The 13359-nt window shown below is 43.0% G+C and overlaps 1 protein-coding gene across 10 annotated transcripts in view; it reads left to right on the top strand.

Moving 5' to 3' along the window:
• Positions 1-13359, top strand: part of LOC139581119 (glutamate receptor 2-like) — a 71707-nt gene that overhangs the window by 50545 nt on the left and 7803 nt on the right. For all 10 annotated transcript variants that reach the window (XR_011676148.1, XM_071410563.1, XM_071410562.1 and 7 more), the window contains exons 4-11: positions 1644-1840; positions 2640-2693; positions 2953-3111; positions 3400-3567; positions 3860-3964; positions 8403-8510; positions 8830-9036; positions 9207-9574. Coding sequence is in view for 9 of the 10 variants with exons in the window: in XM_071410563.1 (XP_071266664.1) it covers positions 1644-1840; positions 2640-2693; positions 2953-3111; positions 3400-3567; positions 3860-3964; positions 8403-8510; positions 8830-9036; positions 9207-9574 (1366 nt within the window). In the remaining variant the exon portion in view is untranslated. The remainder of the gene's footprint in view (positions 1-1643; positions 1841-2639; positions 2694-2952; positions 3112-3399; positions 3568-3859; positions 3965-8402; positions 8511-8829; positions 9037-9206; positions 9575-13359) is intronic.

Genomic DNA, 13359 nt, shown 5'->3' with positions numbered 1-13359 from the left:
TGATGCTGCCACCACCATGCTTCACCGTAGGGATGGTGCCAGGATTCTTCCAGAAGTGACGCTTGATTTTCAGGCCAAAGAGTTCGATTTTGGTTTCATCAAACCAGAGAATCTTGTTTCTCATGGTCTGTGAGTCTTTATGTGCCTTTTGGCAAACTCCAAGCGTGCTGACATGTGCCTTTTACTAAGGAGTGGTTTCTGTCTGGCCACTCTACCATAAAGGCCTGATTGGTGGAGTGCTGCAGATATGGTTGTCCTTCTGGAAGGTTCTTCCATCTCCACAGAGGAACTCTAGAGCTCTGTCAGACTGACCATTGGGTTCTTGGTCACCTCCCTGACCAAAACCCTTCTCCCCCGATTGCTCAGTTTGGCCAGGCGGCCAGCTCTGGGAAGAGTTGGTGGTTCCAAACTTTTTCCATTTAAGAATGACGGAGGCTACTGTGTTCTTGGGGACCTTCAATGCTGCAGATGTAACGACTCTCCTCCTCCTCTTCATCCGAAGAGGAGGAGCAGGGATTAAACCAAGGTGCAGCGGGTTGTGAATACATATAGATTTATTTGCTGACGAAGACGAACACAAAAACTTATACTTGCATAAACTACAAAACAACAAACGACGTTAAACAGACCTGAACTGGTGAACATAAAAAACAATGCACTCATGAACAGGAAAGAACGAACGAGAGACGAGACAGTACCGTGTGGTGCAATAAACACAGACACAGCGACAACCACCCACGACAAACAATGTGAAACAACCTCCCTATGTATGTCTCTCAATCAGAGGAAAACGAAAACACCTGCCTCTGATTGAGAGCCATACAAGGTCAATTGAACCTGACACTTAACATAGAACAAACACAGACTGCCCACCCATCTCACGTCCTGACCCACTAAACACAACAATACAAAAGGAAAACAAGGTCAGGAACGTGACAGCAGAAATGTTTTGGTACCCTTCCCCAGATCTGTGCCTCGACACAATCATGTCTCAGAGCTCTACGGACAATTCCTTTGACCTCATGGCTTGGTTTTAAATCTGACATGTACTGTCAAATGTGGGACCTTATATAGACAGATGTGTGCCTTTCCTAAACATGTCCATTCAATTGAATTTACCACAGGTGGTCTCCAATCAAGTTGTAGAAACATCTCAAGGATGATCAATGGAAACAGGATGCACCTGAGCTCAATTTCGAGTCTCATAGCAAAGGTTCTGAATACTTATGTAAATGTGCAACAATGTGTAAAAACCTGTTTTTATTTTTCATTATTGGGTATTGTGTGTGTGTATTTGCTGGAGATGTTTTTTTTTATGTAATACATTTTAGAATAAGGCTGCAACGTATAGAAATGTGGAAAATGTCGAAGGGTCTAAATACTTTCCGAATGCACTGTATCTATTTGCATGAATTTAAAACACTATAAGGATCCCTATCTCAGATGTACTATGGCAAATCCTAAGTGTGTCCTATCCTGGGTCAGCTTCATTAGAACACACCATAGGAAAATGTTTTTGTGACAGAAAACAAAGACATTCATTTCTTATTGGAGATGTTCAGATTGTGTCTTCTCGTTTCACTCAGTTCAGAGTTGTTTTGTCAGTTTCGTGCCTAATGAACATGACCCTCTTGTCTGTCCAGGTCTGACCACACTGCAGGTGGTGCTGGACACGGCTGCAGAAAGGAAGTGGCAGGTGACCGCCATCAACGTGGGCAACCTGAAGGACGAGAGGAAAGACGAAGCCTACCGCTCCCTCTTCCAGGACCTGGAGAACAAGAAGGAGAGACGGGTAATCCTGGACTGTGAACAGGACAAAGTCAAAGACATTATGGAACAGGTAAACATACAAACTCAGTCCTCTGGTAGTTTGTGCGGGCCCTGATGTTAGAGCAGTGTTATATTGAACAGCTATTCTGCTATGACTGAGCTTATGATGACGGCAATGATGAGTGTGTGTAATGCAGCAATTGAGATCTTGTTGGTGTGTGTTTGCCTGTGTGGGTGAGTTTCATCCTTGCCTGCAAACATTTCACACCTACCCCCCAAGTGGACTGCCTTGCAACAATCCCCTTAATTGTTAAATTAGACTGCAACAAAAGTGGAATTAAAGGCCACAGAGATTTACATAAACGGGTTATTTATAAATCATCCCTGGCCCGTGGGAGAGTACATCGATTAGTTTAAGGCAAGCAGATGTGTGTTTCACAAAACACTGAAATCAATGCGTATTCCCCTCGCTGCTGCATGCTAAAGGTTTTATCTGAGAAAAACATAATCAAACCCGGTCACAGTTTTCTGCCAAAGGAAGTCACGTACAATGCATTTTTATTCAAATTATTATTTAAATTTCTTTATGTAACTGACTTTCTAAGTGTCACTCATGTGGTGGGATTAGCTGCAGGTGTGTCATTTGAGGTAGTTAGTGGAATGGGCTTCCTGTTTTGGTTTGTTACTGACAAGTGATAGCACTGGCAGGTGGCAGGTGTTCGTGACTGTAAATAAAGCCTATAAGAATAACACTCATGACTACTGTAGCATACGGAATATGATTACTTGGAGACTGTCTTGTTTGGTTTCCATGTCATTATGGTTTCATATATGATCTGTTCTGTTTACCTATCTGATCTTGTCCCCAGGTTATCACCATTGGCAGACATGTGAAAGGCTACCACTACATCATTGCAAATTTGGTGAGTTTTCACAACTCAGCCGTGGAATTGGAATCTCAGGGAGAACATAGTGACTAAAATAATTTATTAAGCTAACTGCATAGCGATGAGACATTGAGAAGCCAGAGTGATTGTCTTCCAATTGAATCTCTTATGTATTGCCCAATAAGTTAGCTTTGGGTAATAATTCCATTCCCGTTTTGTCTTTCAGCTGACATTTGTATGACAGCAAACATTTCCATTTCATGTCTGTGCTTGGATTCCCTTCTTTTAATTTCAGGGTTTTGTGGATGGGGACCTCTCCAAAATCCAATATGGAGGAGCCAACGTCTCAGGTTTCCAGATTGTGGATTTCGATGACCCGTTGGTTTCCAAATTTGACCAGAGGTGGGAGGCTCTGGAGGAGAAGGAATACCCTGGTGCCGACAGTAAGATTAGGGTGAGTAGACATCCACATGGGTGTTTAGTTGAGAGGCACTCAGCGAGCACTTCTCCATCCCCGGGAGCTGTGACGTGGCTGCGGCTTCAAAATGTTTTGCCCCTATTCTCCCTCACACGTACTGTGCGTGTGCAGACCCAGGCACACAGCCGCTTGCACACACACAGACAAGCACACTAACGTCCTCACAACCCCTCTCAGAAACACACTAACTCTTCCTTCTCCTCCCTTGTGTCCCCATTTCATCCCCACACACTTACACACCCTTCCCCTTCTGTTCTATTGCAGTACACGTCTGCGTTGACCTACGACGCGGTGCAGGTGATGACGGAGGCCTTCCGCTACCTGCACAAGCAGCGCATTGACATCGCCAGAAAGGGCAACAACGGCGACTGTCTGGCTAACCCCGCCGTGCCCTGGGCGCAGGGAGTGGAGATTGAACGAGCGCTCAAACAGGTGACAGCATGGGGTTGCCGTGGCAACGGCTGGCTGGCTCTACCACAGACACAGAGACTGAAGTATAAGGACAGACAAAAACATACACACACACACACACATTCTCCCCTGAGCTAGCATTGACAATAGTCTTCCCACACACTCTCAGGATTTCTACCCTGAGCATTGGCTTCAAAGCTTTGACGAGGCAATGTGAATCCAGATCTGTGTGGGAAAAGTAAATTGGTCTATGACTGAGGTATTTAATGGTGGCGTCTTGCCATTCTGCCACTGTGGTTTTGTGTCCTTCTAGGTTCGTGTGGACGGTCTCACAGGGAATATTCAGTTCGATCAACATGGCAAACGAGTAAACTACTCTGTTAATATCATGGAGCTGAAGAATAATGGTCCTGTGAAGGTATGCTAGTGTTTCTGAATATGAATATGGCTAGAACATGTCTCAATAGGTCAAGGTTGCATAATATATCAGACAGTCTTAAATGTGTTGGTCTGCGATGGAACAAGACAACAGCACATCAGCACTGAACCCCCACAAAAAACAAGAAGAAATGAGAGTTCTTAACATGTGGCTGTGTAGATGCTTCAGTCAGTTCCTTTTCAGTCGTTCATTCGTTATGACATACTATGGGAAGTCAACGACCAATCCTATTCACCTGAAGAGAACTGAAATCACGCCCAACGGGCCAATGGATGCCGAGCCCACCCTCGGAAGCCCCGCCTTACTGGCTACAATACGAGGGCTGTCATCCATTTTCAAAATTCTTCGCTCTTCAGCTCGCCTGAAGGAAGAACATTTCATGCAATTTACTAACTTTTCAGTCACACGAAGTCTCCGAGATTCAGATCGGACTTAGGTGCCTGTTAGTGGGTCCCCCGAGGTGTTGCGAGTTTTGGGTCTTGATCGGTTTTTGTGTTTGCTAAAAACGAACTACTTTCTGCTCTGCTTGTCTAGCTAATGTTTCCTTACTTGGTTAGGATTTGTGTTTGCTAAAACCCCACTACTTTCTGCTCTGCTTGTGTAGCCAGTGCCTCCTTACTTGAGTAAGATGGTCAGTGGTAAGAGTAAGTTCAAAAAGGCTAACTAGCTGAATTTCAACCTCAGACCAAGCCCTAGGGCATGTGGTTTCATAATGAAAATTACTAGAGCCGACCAAAAACAATTGTTATGTTCTTTCGACCAATCGATTGGTTAAACTTTTCAAACGTGTATTTTCCATATATAGACTCATCTTATGTGTTTTAATCAAATCAACTACATTCAGTGAGCACGTCTGATGCTTTAAGTACACTGTTTGATTAAATAATTAAGACACAAATGACTAAAGGGAGTCCGACCGCATTTGATTTGATTGTGCCTGGTTGGGCTCAGACTTGCTGCGCTGTGTTAAAAAAAATGACAGCGAGTGACTGTGTGAAGAGCATCAATTGTCTCGCTCTCTTCCCTGCTGCAGTGACCACCACAGAACTTCAAGTGTTTATCGCGCTGTCCTTGTTGCTGAAGCTGCAACATAATTACATCCAATTCTGACTGAAAAGTTCTGTTACCGATATCCCTAGTTTGTTTAGGAAAAACATTCCCTATTCCCTCAACCCTAGCTCTCTTTACGTGACACATGTATGCATTGCATGCACGTGACCAATATAGAACCATAGAATATCATAATCCCATCAGTAAATTGGTTTTAACAAACTCAGAACACTAACACATCTGACAGCAAAATGTATGCAGAGGACGTGACAAATAAACTTGAAACGGGGGAATTTTTACTGGTTGCTCAGGAGGTCAAGGGGATGTCAAGTTGTGGAAAATACTGGAGATCAAGAAAAATAAAGTAAGAAGCAGGCACTGTGTGCATATTATGTTTGCCAAACAGGTGCTGTTAGATTACAATCTAATTTCTCTAACGGTTTGGAACAATGTAAACAACACTAAATCAATGAAGTGTACTAGAGAGTCTGTAATTATTATTTAAAACATTTTGTGAAGCCTTTATTACAGCAACGACCAAAAGCAGTCGCATTCATTTGTGAAAGCAATTTCCAAAATTGAACGGTTTATTTATTGTTTACGCTAATTATTCAAGGGTCGAGTTGTTATTTTATTTAAAAACTAAAATGCTTAATTGCATTTCAAATCAGGAATGACTCGTATGCTGTGTGATGACATCAATGAATGAATGAATAATTGATTGATACAGTACTGTAGCTTATATATAAGTATTGAAATATAGGCCTAAGTAAGTTATGTATTAAGACTAAACAGGATGTGCTCTAAGCCTACAGCACGATGGTGGTTATACAAGGCTGCTATACTAAGCCTACTAATAATAATGCTATTACGTATTGTTATAATAATGATGATCATAACAATAATAGTAATAATAAATATAAGGAGATCAAGAAAAAATTGAGCTATTATTATCATAAATATATTTTTTCTGGCAATTTGGAACAGTGTAAACCACACTAAATAAATGAGAAATAATACAAGAGAGGCTGTTCTAACGAGAGAAAAAAGTGTAAAGCCTTTTACATTTTTTTTTTAATGGTTTATCTGACATGTGGTTGGTGCTCACAGAGGCTTGGTGCTGACGGAATCAGTAGGCTATTAAACAAACAGTCAAAGGCAACAGAAGCAGGATCTGTTTTATTTCTGTAGATGTGTATGGATGACTTATAAAGCCTGGCACATTTAACAGTTAGACTATTGATTATAGGCCTAATTAAGTTGGGGAATCCGCTCTCCTCACTTTTCTTAGACAATCTAGGCAATGACTGTTTTCTCATCTCCTAACTCCGCTGCTGCCTCCACCACATTGTTCTCAACACCAATATGCTGGTTAACATGACCTTTATGCACATAGCAACATGGTCTAGGAAAAGGCGCTCAGTGTCTTTTCACTTATGCTTGTGGTTGTTGGGTCTGATGGGCTCTATGATAGCTGTGGTGCCTCTGGGACTTCTGTCGATGTGTCTGTTTCAGCGCTGGATTGCTACGTGTCTGGACGCATCTCGCCACTGCCATTGTTTGCTCAGGGTTTCCCCGACGTTGCTAGCGCTGAGGCTTTCCTTCCGATGTTGGAGGGCAAGCATGAGTTGGTAAGGTCCGACAACAGGACAGCGGTGGCGTACATCGATAGGCAGGTGGGGGGACGGTCTCTCACCTAAACCTGGCCTGTTATCTGCTTGTATAAAGCAGTGAGAATTTATTGTCGCTCCGGGCGAAGTATCTTCCCAGATCTCTCAACGTGGTTGCAGATCTACTTTCCAGGGGAGGCTTATCTCTACGGAATGGAGACTGCACCCCTCGGTGGTGGCCCAGATATGGGACCTGTTCGGCAGGGTCGACGTAGATCTTACGCATCGCAAGAAAACTGTCATTGTCGTCTGTTCTTCTCAGTGAGGGATCTGGGTGCTCGGTTGGGAATGGATGCTTTGGTCTATCATTGGCCTTGGACCCTGCTCTATGTGTTCCTCTGGTAGACTGGATTCAGGCCACTGTGGAGAGGGTCCATTAGGAGGGTCTGGTGGCTCCCCGTTGGACCAGACAACCCTGGTTCCCGGGTAGATCATCTGCCTGTTGGGGGACCCCTAGAGGGTTCTGTGTCATCGGGGTCTATTGTCCCAGGCGCACAGGACAATTTGACACGGAGATATGGAACTGTGGGTTTGGCCCCTGAAAGGTTGAATTTGACGACTAGGGGTTTACGCTCAAACGTGATTATAACTATACAGTCAGCGCATGATAAATGGAACCTGAGTTTACAAATAATTAAATATATAAAATAAGAATATATTTGTTTGGTTAACAGTTATGCAACACCAAATTCCTGATATTCTTATGGCTGGGTCTGGGAGCAGGTGTTAGGCAGTGCACATGTTGCGTATTTATCCTCGTTTCCACAGTTTCCCTGCGGGTTTGAGCCTTGGACTGCCATGGTTCATCGATGGGACTGTGCGCGAATGCGCATTATCAAGACACAACAGATGCCCTGTTGTTTTGGACTTGCGGTTCCTTGTGTGAGTTCTGGCATTCCAGACTCCTTGGGTCTCTGTGTGAGACATTTTGGAACTGGTATGGACTGGGGTCGATGTTAGGCAGTTTCCTGTGGCTTTGAGCCTTGGACTGCCGTGGCAGTGCGCCGGTACACCGTTTCCAGGTTACTGCAGGTTTTCTGTGGGTTTGAGCTTCAGGCTGCTGTGGTTCGTTTACTCTGGTCAATCCTATGCAGTGCGTATCTGCGCTTTACCAAGTCATGACAGGGGTTCTGTTATTTTGGACTTGCGGTTCTTTGTACTAGTATGGACATTTCAGGCTCGCAAGGTAAGTGAGCTGGTGAAACCTGTGTGTGCTGTGGCTGCCGTGGACCTTCTAGTTTGGTACCCTCTGAGCAGGCTTGGGGCGTGATTGTATGTCCCCATAGAATGTTATACAGGGTGATCGACTGAAAGGGAAGGTACAGTTAGGAATATAAATACTGTTTCCTGAAGGAGGGAACGAGGTACAACATATTTTGGCCCCGCACCGTCAGGGGGTTTGAGCTCGCTGAAGAGCAGTACGGAATTGAGGAAATGTATGCGAGCCCCGATATTATAGCCAGGAAGGCTTCCAAGGGTGGGCTCGGCCTCCATTGACCTGTTGGGCGTGATTTCAGATTACTTTCAGATTGGCGTGATTTAAGACTCCCCATAGTATGTTATACCTCGTTTGCTCCTTCAGGGAACAATAGTTATATTCATAACTGTATGTTTACACTCATCTGAAACAACAACGCTGTCTACCGTCTCATGACATTATGGAATTGCTCATTCACTATTCATTATTTTCTCCACAGATTGGATATTGGAACGAAGTTGACAAAATGGCTGTCACAAAATCAGACGTGTTTCCGAATGACACAACAGGAATGGAAAACAAAACTGTCATTGTGACCACAATCTTGGTAATGAGTTATCATTGACTCTATTCATACCAACTGACTCTTTAATTCACAACAATTGAATTGAAAATCAATACTTAGCAATTGTTAGTCCATAGAATCATGTTTTTATAGTATTACTGCGTCCATATTGACACTGATGTGGTTCTAATATGGACACTGTACATACACAAACAAACCCATAGTAGTCTATGCCTATTTATGAGCTGTTCATTCATTCAGTGAAAAGCCTCTAAATGTATACAGTTTGCATGTATATCATGATGTAAAGGCTAAAGGCACGCCTACTGGACTGAACAATATTTTTGCTTTTCTCCCTCAGGAAGCCCCATATGTAATGCTCAAGAAGAATGCTGACCTTTTTTTAGACAATGAAAGATACGAGGGCTATTGTGTAGATCTGGCTGCTGAAATAGCCAAGCACTGCGGCTTCAAATACCAGCTGAAAATTGTGGGGGATGGAAAATATGGCGCCCGAGACGCTGAGACCAAGATCTGGAACGGAATGGTGGGAGAGCTTGTCTATGGGGTAAGAAAAGAGATGCATGGACCTTGTAACGTTGATCAAATCCAATAACTTGCTGTATACGAACATCCCCAGTAGTTCCCTTTAAACACTACTAATGCCCACCCGGTTTCCCTAGAACAACAACATCAGCTCTTTATAACATCAAGCTCTTTCTCTCTCTCCTCCCCCAGAAAGCCGATATAGCTGTGGCACCGTTGACCATCACCCTCGTCCGAGAAGAAGTAATAGACTTCTCCAAGCCCTTTATGTCACTGGGTATTTCCATCATGATCAAGAAGCCCCAAAAGTCAAAACCTGGGGTCTTCTCCTTCCTGGACCCCCTGGCCTACGAAATCTGGATGTGTATCGTGTTTGCCTACATCGGTGTGAGCGTTGTGCTCTTCCTGGTCAGTCGATTCAGCCCATATGAGTGGCACACAGAGGAGTACGAGGATGGCCAGATCCAGACTAATGAGTCTACCAACGAGTTTGGGATATTCAACAGTCTCTGGTTCTCCCTCGGCGCCTTCATGAGACAGGGCTGTGACATCTCGCCTAGGTGGGTTTCAAACTGCCTCCTGATTGTATGTTGTTAGGCTGGCTCAGTGTGACTTACTAGGATTCGTACACTGATATTCTTGGTGAATTTCGCAACTCATGCTACAATGAGGATCTAATCATCCCCAGCTTCCATTTGGCCCCCCTCTTCTCCCCTGTAGCTATTCCCCAGGTTGTTGTTTTAAATGGTATTGTATTCTCAATAATCTTACAGTGTAATATAAGGAGATAAAGATATACAGTGCATTCGGAAAGTATACAGACACCTTCACTTTTTCCACATTTTGTTACGTTACAGCCTTATTCCAAAATGGATTAAATCATTTCCCCCCTCATCAATCTACACACAATACCCCATAATGACAAAGCAAAAACAGGTTTTTAGACATTTTTGTTAATTTATTAAAATGAATTAAAATGAATATCATATCACAGACCCTTTACTCAGTACTTTGTTGAAGCACCTTTGGCAGAGATTACAGCCTTGAGTCTTCTTGGGTATTATGTTACAAGCTTGGCACACCTGTATGTGGGGAGTTTCTCCCATCCTTCTCTGCAGATCCTCTCAAGCTCTGTCAGGTTGGATGAGGAGCGTCGCTGCACAGCTATTTTCAGCTCTCTCCAGAAATGTTAGATCGGGTTCAACTCCGTGCTCTGGCTGGGCCACTCAAGAACACTCAGAGACTTGTCCCGAAGCCACTCCTGCGTTGTCTTGGCTGTGTGCTTAGGGTCATTGACCTGGAAGGTGAGCCTTCACCCCAGTCTGAGGTCCTGAGCATTCTGGAGCAGGTTTTCATCAAGGATCTCTCTGTACTTTGCTCCGTTCATCTTTCCCTCGATCTTGACTAGTCTCCCAGTCCCTGCCGCTGAAAAACATCCCCACAGCATGATGCTGCCACCACCATGCTTCACCATAGGGATGGTGCCAGGTTTCCTCCAGACGTGACGCTTGGCATTTAGGCTAAAAGAGTTCAATTTTGGTTTCATCAGACCAGAGAATCTTATTTCTCATGATCTTGTATAGGCAGGTGTGTGCCTTTCCAAATCATGTTCAATCAGATGAATTTACCACAGGTGGACTCCAATCAAGTTGTAGAAACCTCTCAAGGATGATCAATGGAAACATGATGCACCTGCGCTCAATTTTGAGTTTCATAGCAAAGGGTCTGAATACTTATGTAAATAAGGTATTTCTGTTTTTTATTTTTAAGAGTTTAGCAAAAATGTCTAAAAACCTGTTTTCGCTTTGTCATTATGGGGTATTGTGTGTAGATTTAATAAATTTTAGAATAAGGCTGTAACGTAACAAAATGTGGAAAAAGTGAAAGGGTTTGAATACTTTCCGAATGCACTGTATACTGAACCAAAATATAAACGCAACAGTTTCAAAGATTTTACTGCGTTACAGTTCATATAAGGAAATAAGTTAATTGAAATAAATTCATTCGGCCCAGATCTATGGATTTCACATGACTGTGAAACCAGTTGGACGTACTGCCAAATTCTCTAAAATGACATTGGAGGCGGTTTATGGTAGAGAAATTAACATTAAATGATCTGGCAACAGCTCTGGTGGACATTCCTGCAGTCAGCATGCCAATTGCACACTCCTTCAAAACTTGAGACATCTATGGCATTGTGTTGTTTGACAAAACTGAACGTTTTAGAGTGGCCTTTTATTTATTTTATTGTCCCCAGCACAAGGTGCACCTGTGTAATGATCATGCTGTTTAATCAGCTTCTTGATATACCACACCTGTCAGGTGGATGGATTATCTTGGCAAAGGAGACATGCTCACTAACAGGGATGTAAATACATTTGCGCTGAATATTTGAGAGAAATAAGCTTTTGTGCATATGGAAAATTTAAAGGATATTTTTTTACTGCTCATGAAACATGGGACCAACACTTCACATGTTGCGTTTATATTTTTATTCAGTGTACATTAACGTAGGACATGACACCTGTATTCTTTCAATTCTCTGTTGAGTGATATAAAAAAGCTAGTATTTTATACATATTGGTATCATCCTGATATGATCCCTTCCATTTAATACACATCCTGTACACTCCTGGCAGTCCTTGTGCCCCTTGACGTACAGTTTATTATGTAAGCAGAAGTGCCATGTCTTGAAATATCATAGTCCCAGCTGTAATTAATTCAGTGTCATATTAGTGCTGGGTGTATAGTGATTTAATGAAGTGCGAATGCAGCCGATTATGTTAAGCAGGCTCCCACTTTGCACAAGAGAGGGGACCGTCAGTCACATGAATTCCTGGGAGACATGTCATCAATACATCAGCTATTACCCACCGCGTCCCTTTACACATGATTGGGCCTTGATGTTGTTTAAAGGAAGAGCTAAATCTGTATATTTGCTCCAGGGTGCTCAGTTTTCCTTGCTATGTCATTACCGGAGATGTCTATGGTCATACCATTTCTTTATGCGCACTCAATCAGCTATGAGTTTAATGTACAGTTGAAATCGGAAGTTTACATACACTTAGGTTGGAGTCATTAAACTTGCTTATCAACCACTCCACAAATTTCTTGTTAACAAACTATAGTTTTGGCAAGTCGGTTAGGACATCTACTTTGTGCATGACACAAGTCATTTTTCCAACAATTGTTTACAGACAGATTATTCCACTTATCATTCACTGTATCACAATTCCAGTGGGTCAGAGGTTTACATATACTAAGTTGACTGTGCCTTTAAACAGCTTGGAAAATTCCAGAAAATGATATCATGGCTTTAGAAGCTTCTGATAGGCTAATTGACATCATTTGAGTCAATTGGAGGTGTACCTGTGGATGTATTTCAAGGCCTACCTTCAAACTCCGTGACTCTTTGCTTGACATCATGGTAAAATCAAAAGAAATCTGCCAAGAGCTCATAAAAAAATTGTAGACCTCCACAAGTCTGGTTCATCCTTGGGAGCAATTTCCAAATGCATGAAGCTACCACGTTCATCTGTACAAACAATAGTACGCAAGTATAAACACCATGGGACCACCCAGCCGTCATACCGCTCAGGAAGGAGAGCATCTCCTTGAGATGAATGTACTTTGGTGCGAAAAGTGCAAATCAATCCCAGAACAACAGCAAAGGACCTTGTGAAGATGCTGGATGAAACGGGTACAAAGTATATATATCCACAGTAAAACGATTCCTGTATCGACATACCCTGAAAGGCCACTCAGCAAGGAAGAAGTCTCTACTCCAAAACCAGAATAAAAAAGTCAGACTACGGTTTGCAAGTGCACATGGGGACAAAAATCGTACTTTTTGGAGAAATGTCCTCTGGTCTAATGAAACAAAAATAGAACTGTTTGGCCATAATGACCATGGTTATGTTTGGAGGAAAAGGGGGAGGCTTGCAAGCCGAAGAACACCATCCCAACCGTGAAGCACAGGGGTGGCAGCATTAGTTGTGGGGGTGCTTTGCTGCAGGAGGGACTGGTGCACTTCACTGAATAGATTGCATGAAGATGGAAAATTGTGGTTATATTGAAGCAACATCTCAAGACATCAATCAGGAAGTTAAAGCTTGTTCGCAAATGGGTCTTCCAAATGGACAATGACCCCAAGCATACTTCCAAAGTTGTGGCAAAATCGCTAAAGGACAACAAAGTCAAGGTATTGGAGTGGCCATCACAAAGCCCTGAACTCAATCCCATAGATCATTTGTGGGCAGAACTGAAAAAGTGTGTGCGAGCAAGGAGGCCTAAATCCTGGCTCAGTTACACCAGTTCTGTCAGGAGGAATGGGCCAAAATTCACC

The sequence above is a fragment of the Salvelinus alpinus genome, chromosome 7, assembly GCF_045679555.1.
Source record: "Salvelinus alpinus chromosome 7, SLU_Salpinus.1, whole genome shotgun sequence".
NCBI lineage: Eukaryota > Metazoa > Chordata > Actinopteri > Salmoniformes > Salmonidae > Salvelinus > Salvelinus alpinus.
This window is presented reverse-complemented; position numbering and strand designations above follow the sequence as displayed.